At 46.8% G+C, this 18058-nt stretch overlaps 1 protein-coding gene across 2 annotated transcripts in view; it reads left to right on the top strand.

Moving 5' to 3' along the window:
• The window catches only part of LOC144687340 (voltage-dependent calcium channel subunit alpha-2/delta-1-like), a 693974-nt gene that overhangs the window by 650187 nt on the left and 25729 nt on the right, over positions 1–18058 (top strand). For both annotated transcript variants that reach the window (XM_078553326.1, XM_078553325.1), the window contains 4 exons: positions 2345–2407; positions 8674–8777; positions 12975–13070; positions 17288–17355. In XM_078553326.1, the coding sequence (XP_078409452.1) occupies positions 2345–2407; positions 8674–8777; positions 12975–13070; positions 17288–17355 (331 nt within the window). The remainder of the gene's footprint in view (positions 1–2344; positions 2408–8673; positions 8778–12974; positions 13071–17287; positions 17356–18058) is intronic.

The raw sequence follows: 18058 nt of genomic DNA, 5'->3' as shown, positions 1-18058 counted from the left end.
TTCTCATTACCCACCTTTGGCATGCTGCCTTCCATTTGGTTTTATGTCTTCGCTTCTATCAAAGGTAAAAGATGCAAATTGAGTAAATCGGTGAACAAATCCACCCAAAAGACTTACATAAAAAGGACATAAGCCAAGGGAGAGAGGGGATATGTAAGAAGTTTACAGAGAAACAAAAAGCAGCAGACAAATAAAACAGAGGAACAAATGAAATAATTGGATAATTGGAACAAGATGCACAATTTTAAAGTCATAAATTCTGTCTTTACTTTTTTATTTCCATTGCAAATTCCTATGTTCACATTAATTGTGAAAACTGCCTGTCTCAATTTGCCCCTTGTAACCACACTAGTGCATTGTCTCCACTGGGGAGGAGCAGTATAATCACAATATGACAAGAAGGTTCCATTATAAATGTTGATAGAAGAATTTACAATGGAAAATGTTGACAGAAAGTGTGCTTTGACGTAACATTTTTAATAAATCCATACTATGGTATTCAACCTACTTATTAATAGGCACTTTTTCTTCCTGGATGCTTGCTATTGAGCTTTGCCTTTCTAAGAATGTAACAACATAATGTCTGCCAAAACAGATAAATTCTGACATACATCTGCTGCCTTTCCCCTTGCAAAATCATATCCAACATTACCCTTTGTAGTACAATTTTCATCATTGGAAAATATTGGTTAGAACTTTCCATTCGATGTGCGGGTGTGTGCCCAACACACTCGAGCGTGAAATAGCGTGCGATGACGTCAGGCGAGCGTCCTGACATCATCGCGCACTCGCGCAATATTTCGGTTAGCGGGCGCACGCAAGAATCGGCAGTGTTCCCGCCGACAATTAAGAGGCCTATCAAGGGCATTAAAGTAGCAACTGACACCGATTTTTCGCTGCCCGTCCATCGTTACAGTTGGCGGGCGGGCCAATCGGCCAGGCGGCTATTGCATTTTTCAGGAAACCGTATCTGCGGGCGGGATGAGGTTTCCGTGGTTCATTTAAAAAAAGATTAAAATGTTTTGAAAAAATTTTCATCATCCACGTGTTGAGGTGTCTCATTCTGACGTGTGGATATTTTTTCCTGATATTACATTCTGATTTTAAATTTGTCAGCTCCCTGAGACAGCTCTCTGCCTTCAGGGAGCTTTCCTTCCACGCTCCCCAGCGCCCGTACTGCCTCCAGCGCTCGCCCTCCTCCTGCCCCCCACCCCGGCAGTGCTGAGCCTGTCAGCGCACCTTTCGTGCTAGCTGACCATTAATTGGCCAGCCAGTGTGAAATCCCGGTTGGAGGCCAATCGCGGTCCGTTCCCCGGCTCCTCCCGGGCCCACCGACTCGAAAATTTTACCCATTTTGCTGAAGACATTGAATGCTAAGCTTCCAAATGCACCACTCACCACATGAGTATTTTAATTTGCTCTGATTCTGGAGATACAGCAGGGAGATACCAGGGGCTGTGGTAGAGTGGGAATGACAAATGATTTTGCTGGGATACTTCAGATCATGCCCAGTTCGGACAGGTTGAGGGGTCGATTTGGGAGGGAACAAGGTGGAGGAGGATGGTGATCTGGAAGGGACAGAGCAGAGATCGAGAATAGGCATTCAAGCAAATGTAGAACAGAGGATAGACAGAACAGATAACGGAATCAGAAGAGGGTAATTATTTAAATTTTGAAGAAGTGTTTCTCAAGGTAAAATGAAATGCCTCTCTGACACCATCAGCCCAAATTTCGACAGCAAAGTGTCTTAACTGTTTGACCTTACCCTCCATGGCGTCAGCATTTTCTGTCCTGATGTCATATATTTAATCCAACCAGCCATATGTGAGTGGGCAGATTAAAACGTGACACATTTCGGTCACACTGGACGGAATGGACGGCCGCATGTCCCTGGTAACCGTTGTTTTAAGGGTTAACTTTTAGAAGCCAATTTACGTTCATGCAGTCCACCAAAGATCGACCGCATTTGGGAAACTGCTGCAATAATTAACCAGCCACCTTTTTTTTTAACTCTTCGCCAAGCCCACACTGCAAGGTGCTCCAGGGGCTTGCCTGTCCTACCCAGCACCCTCAACAAGAGGTGGGCTCCCCTGGCCCCATTAAGGGTCTCAGTGCTTGCAAAATATTTAAAAATCTTTCACTGCAGCAAGTGGGCAATGATGAGGGGTACCAGAGTGGGACGTGTGGTGGTCCCTCTCTAATGGTATCCTGCCGCCATAGCATCAGACAGAAAATTCAGCCCCCGCTCGAGAAACCAGAGTGGGAAAAAGAATCCCAATGCCGGTATATGTAGGAAAGGTCTGTGATGCCACCCTAATAAAGTAACGTTTTTTTTGTAAAATAGGGCAGGAGTTCTTGCTAGATTCGTAGCAACTGACGGTGGAATTACAAGGATTTACCCCAAAAGGTAGGACTTTTTCAATGAACGGTGCCTGTCTTTGGATTGTTTGTGAGTTCATACCAGCTAATTACAGGTTAGGAGTTAGGATTGAGGTTTAGCCCGGGTTGGGCGGTGGCATTCCGGAGCGTGGGGCCCATCTCAGTGTTCTGGCACGGGGCTGTTGGTGGGAAGGTCTGAGAGCTGGGAAGAGAACTGCGAAGCCTTGGCTGTGCAGAAATCGGAGGCTTTGTGGAAAAGGCCAAGGGAGGGGGAATAGTCCTGCCCCCTAACAGGGGTTGCTTAAGTAGCCAGCTGGATCCAGAAGATTGGTGTAAAAGCTCTCGCCTCCTGGATCCGCCCCTACCTCCTGCACCCGCCCTCGCCTCCCGGACCCGCCCTCGCCTCCCGGACCCGCCCTCGCCTCCCGGACCCGCCCTCGCCTCCCGCACCCGCCCTCGCCTCCCGGACCCGCCCTCGCCTCCTGGATCCGCCCCTACCTCCTGCACCCGCCCTCGCCTCCCGGACCCGCCCTCGCCTCCTGGATCCGCCCCTACCTCCTGCACCCGCCCTCGCCTCCCGCACCCGCCCTCGCCTCCCGGACCTGCCCTCGCCTCCCGGACCCGCCCTCGCCTCCCGGACCCGCCCTCGCCTCCCGCACCCGCCCTCGCCTCCCGCACCCGCCCTCGCCTCCCGGACCTGCCCTCGCCTCCCGGACCCGCCCTCGCCTCCCGGACCCGCCCTCGCCTCCCGCACCCGCCCTCGCCTCCTGCACCCGCCCTCGCCTCCCGCACCCGCCCTCGCCTCCCGGACCCGCCCTCGTCTCCCGGACCCGCCCTCGCCTCCCGGATCCACCCTCGCCTCCCGGACCCACCCTCGCCTCCCGCACCCGCCCTCGCCTCCCGGACCCGCCCTCGCCTCCCGGACCCGCCCTCGCCTCCCGCACTCGCCCTCGCCTCCCGGACCCGCCCTCGCCTCCCGGACCCGCCCTCGCCTCCCGGACCCGCCCTCGCCTCCCGGATCCACCCTCGCCACCCGCCCTCGCCTCCCGCACCCGCCCTCGCCTCCCGGACCCGCCCTCGCCTCCCGGATCCACCCTCGCCTCCCGGACCCGCCCTCGCCTCCCGCACCCGCCCTCGCCTCCCGGACCCGCCCTCGCCTCCCGGATCCGCCCTCGCCTCCCGGACCCGCCCTCGCCTCCCGGATCCACCCTCGCCACCCGCCCTCGCCTCCCGCACCCGCCCTCGCCTCCCGGACCCGCCCTCGCCTCCCGGACCCGCCCTCACCTCCCGGACCCGCCCTCGCCTCCCGGACCCGCCCTCGCCTCCCGGACCCGCCCTCGCCTCCCGGACCTGCCCTCGCCTCCCGGATCCACCCTCGCCTCCCGCACCCGCCCTCGCCTCCCGGACCCGCCCTCGCCTCCCGGACCCGCCCTCGCCTCCCGGACCCGCCCTCGCCTCCCGGACCTGCCCTCGCCTCCCGGATCCACCCTCGCCTCCCGGACCCGCCCTCGCCTCCCGGACCTGCCCTCGCCTCCCGGACCCGCCCTCGCCTCCCGGACCCGCCCTCGCCTCCCGGATCCACCCTCACCTCCCGGACCCGCCTCCCGGACCCGCCCTCACCTCCCGGATCCACCCTCACCTCCCGGATCCACCCTCACCTCCCGGATCCACCCTCGCCTCCTGGATCCACCCTCGCCTCCCGGATCCACCCTCGCCTCCCGGATCCGCCCTCGCCTCCCGGATCCGCCCTCGCCTCCCGGATCCGCCCTCGCCTCCCGGATCCACCCTCGCCTCCCGGACCCACCCTCACCTCCCGGATCCACCCTCACCTCCCGGATCCGCCCTCGCCTCCCGGATCCGCCCTCGCCTCCCGGATCCGCCCTCGCCTCCCGGATCCGCCCTCGCCTCCCGGATCCGCCCTCGCCTCCCGGACCCACCCTCGCCTCCCGGACCCGCCCTCGCCTCCCGGACCCGCCCTCGCCTCCCGGATCCACCCTCGCCTCCCGGATCCGCCCTCGCCTCCCGGACCCGCCCTCGCCTCCCGGATCCGCCCTCACCTCCCGGACCCGCCCTCACCTCCCGGACCCGCCCTCGCCTCCAAGGCTCAGGAAACTCCAGCCGACAACAGTTAAAATTAAAAATCTGAATAACAATGAGCTTCAAGCCTCATTATCATATTTAAATTACCAACTTACCTTCTGGTGCAGGTTGGTCTGCTGCCCACCTTCTCAGTTCAGATCAGATCTAGGCTGCCTGGACGCAGGCTTGGGTCAGGAATCTGATTCTTAAGGCTTTAACCCACCCGACATAAACCCAGCTGATTTTTTTTGGTTAAAATTAAAATGGTTAAAATAGTTAAAATTTATTTGGTTAAAATTTGGTTAAAATATTTCAAATTTTCATCGTGAGAATAAAGTCCATCTGCAGACTCACTTGGTAACTTACGATCAACAAAATCAATGATAATTTCTAGTCAGCATGATAAGGGGGCTATAAAACAAGTGATGATTAGGTTGTCTTGTTAAATCATCTCGAACCAAATTCACCTGGTATTCTGAGGTGTTCGCAAATTAACCTGATAAAGAAATAGGCCGCAAACAATTTGGTGTAGTGAAGATTGGTCCTGGAACAGCAGAAGGCAGTGTGAGCGCCAGTTAGTTAAACTTGAATGTGGAATGAAGGAATCAACTCTCCGAAACATTAATGAACAGGGCTGACATCGTGGGATAAACTATAACCTATTAAATTCACATTTGGATTCCCCATCACTACACAGACAATAATGTCTGGCATTCATTATCACATGCCACTGAAGGTTGACATTGCACTGTGCAATATTAAAACAGACACATTAACCCTTCTGTTTATTATTTAGTGCATTTATCACCACTACCACATAATTTGTTTTTGATCCATTGTTGTCCTTTGTTGTTTACTACTCTTAACTGTGATGTGATGCTGTTCTTTTCCCGTGTTTACAATCAAACTCTGTTCAGATTGGAGGCAGAAGAGGAATTCCACACATGTTTAAACTCTTTGCTCTTCTTGAATTCGCTTACAAACCCTTCTAATCGCATCATTGGTAGAGTGCCAGTACAAAGACAATGTTGCCTGTGGTTCAATTGGAATCTCCATGTTCTACCAATGGAGGCATTTTAGGCTCAAAATTCTAATAGGGATGAAATTTAGCACAGCAGGCCAAAGTGAGAGGGCCCAAATCCTGTCCCAGGTTCCAGGGTTTGGTCATTTCCAAATTCTGGGTGGGCAGCTTAAACTGATAACAGTGCATCAATAACAACTCTCCTGATGCACCAATAGGAACCACAGAGTGGTGCCGTGATGCTCCATAGGAAGAAGAAAGGCTTTGGGCATTGATCTTTAGGAAAAAAGCTATTTTCTTCCTTTCCTTATGATGCAAGCAGGCCTCCAGTTGATGGTATTTGATCTCTTTCGAGATTGATTACTGATGGAGTCTGGGGGTCCATGGGCCTTCAACTGGACTTGCAAGAGTTTTGAGCTGGCAAGAATTTCTTTGAGGCCTTATAAAGGTTGTAGTAGGCGAAATTCCAAAGGTTGTCTGGGAAACCAGACATGTTGACTTGATGTGTGGAGGTAGATGAACAATTTGCTTTCATTACCCCCCATGCTTCAGAGCATCACTGGGATTCTCACATGGGACAAAATCCTGGAAGAAATGAGTTATGTCCCACCAACTGTGGTCCGGCAGTCCTACTAGATAAGTCCCAGGATCTGATTGGATTCTTGGCCGTTTGTCCTGAAAATCAAAGTTATTGCTGATTGATCAATTTGATGGATGTAGCAGATCCTCCTAGGCCTCAAGGAACCCTAGTAAAATTGATGGGAATCGGGGGAAAACTTTCCACTGGTCGGAGTCATACCTAACACAAAGGAAAATGGTTGTAGTTTTTGGAGGCCAATCATCTCAACTCCAGGACATTGCTGCAGTGCTAGTGTCATCAGTCCAACCATCTTCAGCTGCTTCATTATTGACATGCCCTTCAGCATAAGGTCAGAAGTTGGGATGTTTGCTGATCATTGCACTGTGTTCAGTGCCATTCACAACTCCTCAGATAATGAAGCAATCGCTGCCCACATGCAGCAAAACCTGGACAACATTCAGGCTTGGGCTGATAAGTGGTGTCACAGCCAGGTGAGGAGTGGTAGAATGCCCCCCACCCTCTCTTTCTACCTCTCAGTTGACCACAGCAGGCATTTTTAAAAAGAATTTGCTGCCAATTCAATGAGTGTTTAATAATTTAAGTGCTGTGACTGTAAATCACACACACACACACACACACAGGTTTTCTTGCAAGATTTAAAAGAAAAGTATTTATTGTGCTTTACATCTGATCTATAAAAAAGTAATAAAAAAGCACACCACATGTAAGTTATAAAGCAGGTTAAAATGTATAAGAGTGTGCTAAAAGAAAGTCAATCATATACAGGTCCTGTAGATTGATGCTTTGGTTGGTTTCAGGCTGTGTTCGGTGCTTTTTGCTGAATTCTGTATTGAGATCATTTTAAAGACATGGCGAACAATCTCTGTCTGTTCCTCTGAAGTCAGCAGCTGTTTGGTTTACGTTGAAGACACTACCTGTACTGTTTGGCTGGTCAGATGCAGGCAGGACACAAGCTTGCAGGCTGGCTGGAGAGAAAGCGAGGGACGACGAGTCCTTTTCTTGCTATTGCCCACTCAATGTCATTTTGGTCTCTGGCCCTGATCTTTTTACACAAAGGGCTAGCTTCCTGTCACATGACCTTCCTTCACAAATTAGCCAGTTACCAAATATGGTCATAACAAGTTCATTCCAAATCCATTGTTTAAAATGATTAGATTAAAATGGTCGGCCAGGCCCTCTTCTCAGTTGGGGTCCATTGTCAGAAGTGATTGAGTTTAACACTTTGGTCCTCACCGACCTGAATAATTAGATTATATCTGAATGTCTTTGAGTAGTTCAGGAGGTAGTACTTCACACTTATTTAAGGTAATTGTGCTTGGTGGGCTACAACCAGAAAGCCTAACTCCATTTTGATAGCTTTGTGAATTGCAAGGTGTAGATTTGTAGATATTCAGCCATTTTGAGACCTGCTTCTTAAGTTACTTGAAGCTTTTTAAAACTTATTCTGTGGCTTCAACCCACTGAATAAACAAAGTAATTTTTTGATATTAAACAGAGTTTTATAACAAGTGGTAATAACTTTTATGCCACACATGCTAGGCAATGGCTATTTTGAACAAGAGAGAATCTAGTCCATCTCCCCTTGATATTCAACGGCATTACCATCACTGAATCACCCACCATCAACATCCTGGCTACCACTGACCAGAAACTGAACTGGACCTGCCATATAAAGGCTGTGGCTACAAGAGCAGGTCAGAGATTGAGAATTCTGAGGCGAGTAACTCACCTGCAGACTCCCCAAAGCCTGTCCACCATCTACAAATGCTCAGGTCAAGAGAGTGATGGAATACTCTCCACTTGCCTGGATGTGGGCAGCTCCAACAATGCTCAAGAAGCTCAACACCATCCAGGACAAAGCAACTCACTTGATTCGCACCTGATCTTAAACATTCGCTCCCTCCACCACTGGCACACAATGGCATTAGTGTGTGTAATCTACAAGATACACTGCAGCAATTCGCCAAGACTCCTCAACTAGTGACCAAAATAGAGTTGAAGCCACAACAGGTCAGCCATGATCTTATCAAATGGCGGAAATGGCTTGAGGGGCCTACTTATCCTCCTATTTGTAAGTTTGTATATATGTTTGTATTGACCTCTACCACCTAGAAGTTCAAGGGCAGCAGACACTTGAAACACCATCACTTGTAATTTCCCCTCCATTTAACTCACTCACCATCCTAACCATGAACTAAATCACCATTCCTAATTCACTGTCGCTGGGTTGAAATCCTGGAACTCCCTTCCTAACAGCACTGTGGTCGTACCTATGCCACATGGACTGCAGCGGTTCAAGAAGGCAGCTCACCACCACCTTCTCAAGGGCAACTAGGGATGGGCAATAAATGGTGGCCTAGCCAGCGACGGTCACATCCCAAGAATTAATTTTAAAAACCTGTTTAACCCAGTGATGAGAGCTTTGAGGCATTTAATCTGCAATTTAATTGAGAAGCATTCTGTATTTGCAATATTCTCCTTCTCTTTCATAACTCCATGGAGAAGATCATGGGTTTAGAACATTTTCAATATTTGCTTTAGAGCAGGTTGAAATATGATTCTCATTATTTCTCAAATATTATTTCCTTTCCAGTGCTGGAGAAGAATGGACAGAAAATCCAGAGACATATGAAGCAAGTTACTACAAAAGGAGCCTAAACAACAATATTTACATCTTCACTGCACCTTACATCAACAGTAAGATTTACCGTGCTGTATTCAATAGGGAATCTTTACCAGTCACAGTTGGAAATTGGAGTCATTACTGTGGAAGCATGTTGATTGTAACAGCTAGGCCTAATTTAAACTTTTTAAAACTGCCTCCTATGTGAAGCTGGCAGGAATGTTGTTTGAGCCACGCATAGGAGTGGGATTCGTTGTGGGAAACAGGGTCCTAAGAGAATGCACCCCAGTGTAAGGTAAGTGCCCAAAGGGATGGTTTGCAGAGCAAATGGCAGCTGGGGTTGTGGAGACCACGAGCTGAGCACTAATGTTCCCTTGAATTTTTTCTCCCAAGTGCGCAGGCGATTTCTTTAAGTCCACACTCCCTTGAATTTGTTCTGAGCGGCTGTGCATGCATGGTGATTTTAAAGGTGCCGGTTATACATGTCCTGCATGGGGACTCTTTGAGTTGCTGTGCAGCCGTGCACCTTAGACGAAACGTTGGTGAACATCCTCACTCCTCCTGGCCTGCAACAATTCTGCATAAAAGGAATATTCCTGAACTTACAATGGCTCCTTCTGGCTACTCCTCAAATTCATGCCCCAGTAGAATTGACTGTGCTGGCCTCCTGAATCCATGAATTAAAACGGGGACGCGGTGCCAATTGCATCATCAGGCTACCACTCTTAGCTTTAAATTTAGGCCCCTGCCAGCATCTAGCGGTGGCTTTGACCTGCGTCAAACTCAGTGAAGCTAGAACGTTGTCAGGCCGCTGATCGGCTCAGCTGATTTTAAGCCTCCCCCACCACACCTCCTCCTATCTGAATGATTGAGAGTCAGGTGGGGTGGTTAAAATTGACCTCATTATTTTCATAAAAGCTGCTTAATGTTTCCCTCTTACCTGGGGCAGAGTTTTTCCCTCGCCCGGCCGGCCCAGGAGCGGCCGTGAAACTGAACGCCATCCGCGATCAGGCTCCGACCGCGATTTCATGCTGTCTGGCCAGCCAATCAACGGCCAGCCAGCATGGAAAACGCCCTGGGAGCCTCAGCACTGCCGGGGTGGGGGCGGAAGGAGCACAAGCGCTGAGGTGTGCGCATGCGCACACTGACCACTCCCTGGAGGCACAGAGCTGCCTCAGGGAGCTGACGGATTTTAAATACAAAACTAAACTTTTAACACATGAGATAAACATGTCCCCACATGTGACTCAGTCACATGAAGAGGGACATGTGAAAAAGGATGTTAAACATTTTTTTTTTGTTTTTTTTTTTAGTAAGCGTTGGTAGCCTCATCCTGCCCATGGATGAGGTTTCTTTAAAAATGCGAAGGCCGCCTGGCTTATTCGCCTGCTTGCCAACTGAGCGGTTGAGCGGGCATCAAAAAATGCAGCTTAATTAATTACTTAAGGGCCTTACTAGGCCTCTTAGTTGTCGCACTGCCGCCTCTCGAGCGTGCCCACTGACCAAAAGATCACGAGCGTGCGTGATGACATTGGGGCACTTGCCCGACATCATCGTGCACTACTTCACTCCCATTCAAGTCGGGCATGCGCCCGCCCAAAGGACAAACATATTCTGCCCCTGGTATACGCGATCTGACTCTCATAGCAATAAATGGGATTGGTTATATAACTATAGAATACACTGCAAGCATTAGCGATTGAAGCAGAGACTGGAGGGAGGTTTTAACTCACTCAAGACCCATTCACTTAGAGTTAAAATCGAGCCCTAAGCCTAGAAATAAATGGATATGGGAACAGAGCAGACACATGGGATTAGGAGCATTGTTCTTGTGGAGGATACACGCTAACATGGATTTGTTGGACCGAAAGAACGATTTCCCTGTTGTAATTCTATAATTCACTTTAACACTTCTCAAATACGAGCAGCATCGTGGTGTTCCTGAAATACAGTCAACTTGTTTTTGAACAGTCCCAAGACATGCCAAGTTGCAGCACCCAATCACTTCTGAAGTATAGTCACTGTTGTCCCATCTATAGGAACATGTGGCAGACAATTTGCACAAACCTTTAAAAATAAGGAATGAGACTAATAACCAGATAACCTGTTTCAGAGAAATTGATTGAAGGATGAATATTGCTTGGGCAGCTCTTCTTTCAAAAAGTGCTTTTGGATTTTTTGTATCCACCTGAAAAATGAGACTGGGCCTCAAATTTAACACTTCAGCTGAAAGGCTGAAGCTCTGAAAATGTATCAACCCCTCGGTAATACACTGAAGTATCAGTTTAGGTTATGTGTTCAAGTCATGCAGTGTGGTTTGACCCCACAACCTTCTCAATCCACAATCCACTGAGCTAAACTCTTATCAAGACTCCAGTGGATTAGCAAAGTGGTCAATTTAAATCCTTCACCTGCCTGCAGCGCCTGCATTGTTGGTGTGAGGCTCTCTTTTGACTGGCACCATTACTTGCCGATAAGAAAGCTTCTCACTCAACCATTATACAATGCAGCTCAGTCATACATACTGAAGTCAGATCAATTCAAACATTAGGGTTAATCCTTAATCTATTTTTTGGAAGAAGAGTGAACTAATCTCAGCCAAAGAAGCAATCGCGATGTTTTCATTTAGCACTTCAATAGGGTACAAAGCTAAGTGCAATAAACCCTGGCCTCCTGGCTAATAAATGCTGGTCTTGCCAGTGATGCCCACATTCTGAGAATGAATAAGATGGCAGATTGCTGTCCTTAATCACTCTCTGTTGAACCTGTATAAAGAGTACACGTGTGAGCACAATATCAGGCTCAGCAGGGACGCACCTTATGGTTAACTATCTGGCTGATATTCCTTGACCCAGCTCACAAATGTAAAATGGCCACTTGGAATTGGCACTTGAAAGCTTCTGGCACCAGTGGACCAGTGTACACCAACAAATAAGAGCACTTGCAGGCGAGGGGTGAGAAATTTGGGGAAAGAAAATAGGTTTGATTGTCCCTGGGCCGCCTGCTGAGGTGCACTGCGCCCATAGGAGGCTTGACCCAGACACACTCCTACCCCGAGCTGAACGTTGCAGCAAAGGGCAGGAAACAGGAGCTCAGATGCTGTAGCGCGAGAGGCCTTCAAAATCTTCAGTCTGTAGGTGCAGGCCACAGTGCATTGCTTTTTCTTTAATCGTTCAGAGGATATGGGTGTCACTGGTGATCATCTATTGCCTATTCCTTAACTGAGTGGCTTGCTGGGCCATTCCAGAGGGCTCAGAGCCAACCACACTTCTGTGACTCTGGAGTCAAGGTTGGCCAAACCAGTTAAGGATGGCAGAATGCCTCCCCTAAGGGAAGCTGTTCTTTTGTGACCCTTGGTGTTACCAGCTTTTACTGATATTAGCTTTTTAAACTGGATTTTAAATTGTTGTGGGATTTGAATTGAGATCTCTGGACAATTAGTCCTAGCCCCTGGATTACTAGTCCAGTAACATGACCACTGTGCTACCATTCCTGATATGTCTTCACATCTCCCTCTATCTGTGCATTGAGTCACCCAACCATGAGGAAGATAAAGTGGGAGACTACCACCATAATGCCTCACCTAACTGGTAACACTGGACCGCTGTGGGGGCAGAGAGTTGGTCATCTTTTTGCCCTCTTGCTGCACCTGGAAACTAAACTTGCTCCAGACTCAACAAAAGGGGAATTTATACCCCAGTAAAACCTGAAGGAATCACAGTCAGAAAGTTGCCTGAAGTTAATCTTGGCCATGGCTCCAAGTGCTAGGAGTGGCTAGTTATAAAAATGCTGCCCACATGCTTGCTGAGGTGAGTGACACTTGATGGAGTGTTTGTAGACAGCAGCACAAAGTCTATCATTCTGGGGAAGCACTGGTGTTATTGCTTCTGTTCTCCACTGGGCAAACCTAGCAAGTGAGCAGATTAATGATATAATTCTAGTTAAGATCTCAGAGATCCTTATCTCCCTCTTGTCTCATCCCAACATGGATTTAATTGTCAGATTTCGGGCTGTCAATGATTTTCTTTAGGCATAATATTTTCCCAGAAGCTGTTTGTGTTTTATGACAGCTTTGCAAAAGTATTTTAGCTTGCCCTGTGATGTCTGCTGTTCCTGACATTTTACTGTTCAGTTAGCATGGGAACTAAAATGTTATTTTACACTTGATGAAATACAGTGCCCAAAGAATAAAATCCCACAGTGTCTACACATGGCAGTGTGTCATTATTAACAGCAGAATGGTCACTATTTTCCTTTTATTCCTGTTTCAGAAACTTGGGATGGAATACAGAGCAGTGTAGAGTCTGGTATTATGGTGAGCAAAGCTGTTGAAATTAAAATTGATGGCAAACTTCTGAAGCCTGCAGGTGGGTTGATGATTTTAGTCATTCCTATTCATTTCTCAATGCACGCTAACACATTGTTTATATATCGGCTGAAGTGTTCAAAAGGGCCTGGGGGATAATCTGGTACCAGGCCGTGGAGGTCAAATCCGCATGTGCTTAACTTTGTTCTTTTACCTCATGGTTGTTCAGAACAACAAGTGTGTCATTGGAGGTACATCACAATACAAACCGTACAGCAACGAGAAATGTTTACAGCAGCAAATACCCATTGGACTGAGATTTTCATTTGCCCCCTTGTGCCTGCTCAATAAGATGTGTTCCCTGCAGCACACAGAAAAGTTCAAATGGATAACAGAGTGTTGTGCAAGGTCACTTGATTGATTGTAGGAAGGGTTTAGGGCCTGTTAATTGTATATTAACTATGTTTAATTATATGCAGGTGGTGGATGGGCATTAGCTGTGGGTATTCATGTGAGCCCCTATGAATAGACATGCCCTAAAACTGAGATTGTTGGATGAGGGAGTGTATGCTTGTAAGGTATAACTGTGAGTAAATTTAAAAGGCTGGATTTCACGTTCCCGTGCCGGAGTATTTGAAGGCGGAGTGGGGGTGGGGAGGTGGCCTGCCTGCTGCCTTCCCACCCACTCCCAACCTGTCTCCCATTTTACCAGGGGTGCAGAGGCCTTGAAGCCTTTAAGTAGCCAATTAATGGTTAACTAAGTGCTATTTTATCAGCGGCTAGGGGAAGCCCACAACAAGCAGGTGGCCAAGCAGCTTTCAATGGGTGGGCTGGTGTCAGGCAAGGAGGATACCCGCTTTGGGAGCCTCCTGTGCCCATCAGAGGCATATACCCCCTTAACCCTCCCCCTTCCCACCCTTCCTTGCTGGGCCTTGCCAGCTGATACCCTGGACGTATCTTCAGTTCAGCCTCCATAACCTCCTCTTCTTTGGAAACTGGTTGCATTCCCAGCAATGGCCACCACTTGAACCTGACACTGCTGGGACTACAGAGCCGTGGGCCAATTAGATTTACCAGCAGCTCTCAAAGGCAGAGCTTCCTCCCCAGATTGGGTTGGACACCCAAATCTCGCCCTGCGAGTAAAATGGCCGTTGGGCAGCCAGCTTTTTCGTGGGCAGTCTCCCAACTGACTTTTTATTTGGGGTGGGGAACATAGTGCCCTCGTAAAACTTGACCTAAAGTGTGTAAAGATTGGCTCCAGTTTCATCCTTCACCACTGGCTTTCTGGATTAGAACAAACCCAACTAAGTAAAGCAGCAAAAACTAAAGTAAAGGCCTCCCATTTGTAGAAAGATCAACCATAGTATTAAACCATTAAAAGGGGAATTCTGAAGTGTTGTGTCCCTCCTGTGTCGACACTTAGCCTTTTGCAGTGTAAACTCACCATGCTGACAACAGTAAATTACCTTTCTGCATCAAAACACATTGCTCACTCTTCCCTACTCTAGTGTGGTCTAGTGAAGCCTAAGCTGAATCTAATTGTGACAGATTCAGTTGGGGAAATTGTCAGCATGTTGAAATTATTATTTTGCTTTTAAATGATGGGGACATGGAAGCAATTTGACATTGAAATAAACTGGGTCCGCATGTTTTCTTGAACAAATGTATTAAACGGTGCTGCAGCAGGAGCAGATTTCCAGGTGCTAATGGTTTTATTGTCCAGTGTAAAGAAATGGACACAGGAATCTGCTCTTGTATGACTAGTTCAGGAGCGCTAAGGAGGCCATCCTATGCCTCAACAGATTCAAGATTAATGTGAAATCCATAATCAGCCAACTGGAATTCTGTGCATGATCGAGTGGAAAGTGGTTTTGGAAAATTAATTTGGAGGAAGTGGTAGGTAATTTGATTCACTGGAATTCCTTCCAATGGAGGAAATGAGAGTTATTCCGGAACACTGGAAATCTGTACACTGGATTTGAAGGGGGAAGGAGATTGGTGTACTTGAATTCTGAAGAGTGATTTTGGAATTTGGACTAGAATCAGGAGTGTGTTTATCTGGAGTTCCCAGGGCCATTGATTGAAAGTTAATCATTAATAACAATACTAGCATTTAATTAAAGTGAGAGCTGATCTTTTCTTTATAGTGCCAGAATAATTAATGAACCATAAATGGCATGATGTCTACAGCTGCTGTCACAAACTTTTAATTCATTTCCTTAATGTCTGCTCATTAAGCTGTGCTCGCGGCATTAGTACATACTATAGATACATTCAAATGGATGGACAACATCCAAATGAAGGCCTCAACAGAGTGTTCATCTGGCTGTATAGTGCAGACACAATTAGGAAAAGCAGGAACAAATGCAATGGTCTTCCTCTTTCTTCTAGAATGATCAGCTAATGTATTGAACTATTCAGGAGAATTGTAGTGAATTAAGGATTGTGACCACATGCCACATGACAAGTAGTGACATTTATTGTATTTGATCGTACTCTTTTCCTGAGATAGCAAATCATCTTGCAGTACATTTCCATGTGTAGTGGCAGGAGTTCCTTATCTTAGTGAAGTGGCCATTTTCTATAAGCTTGGGGAGTTAATGCCGTTTGATTGTTCTACATTTTGCTGTTTGTGGGATCTTGCTGTGTGCAAAGGAGCTGCCATGTTGCTTACAAAGCAAGACTCACTCCACCTCAAAGTATATCTATGAGTTGCTGTATCAAAGTAAATTGTTTTCTTCCGTGGTCATCATCACAGCCAAGCTGAACATTGTATTCGGTAACCATCCTTATGGGAAATATCCAGCAGAATGCTACTGGATAATGATGAGAAATAGAAACCCTGGCTGCCTCCTCCCTCCAGGCTAAAGGATGTTTAAATTACAAAGCCCCCACCATCATAGCAACTGAATCAGTGCAGTAGAGGCTTACAGTAGAACCCAACACCATCCTCAGCATTTAGAACAAACAACTAATGGAGATGAGGCAGCATGATTTTTTTTCAAAAACAGTTTGAACTGTTCCCCAGTTAGAACAGCTGTGGAAAGCAATTTTCCACTTTGAACCTGTTGTGTATTTTGTTAGTCATGACACATTTATCTGCTCAATCCTATTTTCCTGCCTTCTCTCCATTTTCCCAAATTGCCATAATAAATAAGTGTCCCAGTCAATATTTATCCCTCAAACACCATCACTAAAACAGATAGTGTGGTCATTTATTTTATTGCTGCAATAAATTGGCCTCCCCATTTCTATAGTTGGTCTAAAGATTTATATATGAACATTTATCCCACCATATTATAGTCAAATACTGCTCTCAAGCCTTAACAAATAATCATTACTAAAACAGCAACCTCTGCTAGTGACCTTTTATTCCCCCCCCTCCCCTGCCGCCGCCCCTCTAAGACCTACACATTTGTGTATGTGTTTCTGCTGTGCTGTTAGAAGGGATTTATAATTTTTTTAAACCAACTTAATGATGTCACTTGAACCTGAGTTAAATAGAAAAGAAAATTAAGCTTGCAAATTATGCAGTGTTGTCAAGCTGATTTTATTCAAGAGTTAAAACCTATCATTATCTGACAGTGTGTTTGCAGAGGAGTCTGAATGCATATTGCAAACTTCTTTTGTCCCTGAGCAAATGAAACAATTTTCATGCAGATTGGTATCCAGCTCAGTGATGGCCTCTCCAAAACCACAAGGATCAGTTAATTCCAGCTTTATTGTGAGCTGCTAATTTCTGTGTTAACTTCAGAAAATCAACCCCAGGTAAAAATAAAACTACGCCGATCACATCCTTGTGCTTGTGGATTCACACTGGTGATACATGATTCAATAAATTTCCAATCCCAGCCAGTTAGGCTCACAAGAAAAGAAGAACATGGAAAGCACTGTTTTCACGTAACTTTGAATAGACAGTAAGACAGAGATAGATGGTCTTAAAAATATAAAAACAAAAAACTGCGGATGCTGGAAATCCAAAACAAAAACAGAATTACCTGGAAAAACTCAGCAGGTCCAGCAGCATCGGCGGAGAAGAAAAGAGTTGACGTTTCGAGTCCTCATGACCCTTCTGTTGAAAAGGTCATGAGGACTCGAAACGTCAACTCTTTTCTTCTCCGCCGTTGATGGTCTTGTGCCTTGTCTGAAGAATGATGTCTAGCATAATGGAGAGAGCGGAAAAAAATAAACGAAGTAGAAAGAGAAGGAAAAGAAAACACAATTCCAGCTGCCTCCCCTCCATTGACGCTGATTGTTATGTTTCTGATTGGATTGCAGTTGTTGGAATAAAGCTTGATGTAAATGCCTGGATGGAGAACTTTACCAAAGTAGCAAGTAAGAGCAAGGTAAGAGCAAACACCTTCCCAAATCATATTGACTCCCAAAGGTAGTTTATTGCTTGTGGGCATGCTTGCCTAAATTTTAAAGTTCTTCGGAAACAATGACCTTTATTAAAATCAAATATATTTTGGACAATATATTGACAAAGCCATACTTATCAACTGACATGTCATATTCTTGGCTTCAGTTCCAATATCACCCTACCATTTTCCATGTCATATTTAATCTACAAAATTCCTGGGGCTCAAGAGGGTTGAATGATTCATTTCCTCCCAGTGAAGTTGGAATGTGAGGTTACACTGGAATTTCATATAAATGTAACTTGGCATTTAAATTCTAATGGGAGGTATGTTCCGCCTGTGCTAAGGGGCAAGTCTTGGGGAGTCTCCTAGGAAATTCCACATTTATGCATTTAAAAGGCCTCAGCAGAACTTGCTTCAGCTGTTGTGAGTCTTTTTGGGACCTTCTGACAGCCCCTAACCTTCTCTAGAATAAGGGTGGATCATCCTTGCATTAGGGGTTTGGGGTAAGGTTGAGCAGGGAATTTGCTCCATTGCATATGCACTGACTGGATGATTCCCTAGAGATATTAGGGCCTTACTTTATCTGTGGTCTTGTAATCAAGATAAAAAAACTTCTCTAACTGACTCAAGCTGCCCCGCTTAACACATTCTGCTTCCCCCTTTCTCCCAAAAAACCTGTTCATTC

The sequence above is a fragment of the Cetorhinus maximus genome, chromosome 12, assembly GCF_964194155.1.
Source record: "Cetorhinus maximus chromosome 12, sCetMax3.hap1.1, whole genome shotgun sequence".
Lineage (NCBI taxonomy): Eukaryota > Metazoa > Chordata > Chondrichthyes > Lamniformes > Cetorhinidae > Cetorhinus > Cetorhinus maximus.
The sequence above is the reverse complement of the archived record's forward strand: the minus strand, read 5'-3'. Positions and strand labels throughout refer to the sequence as shown.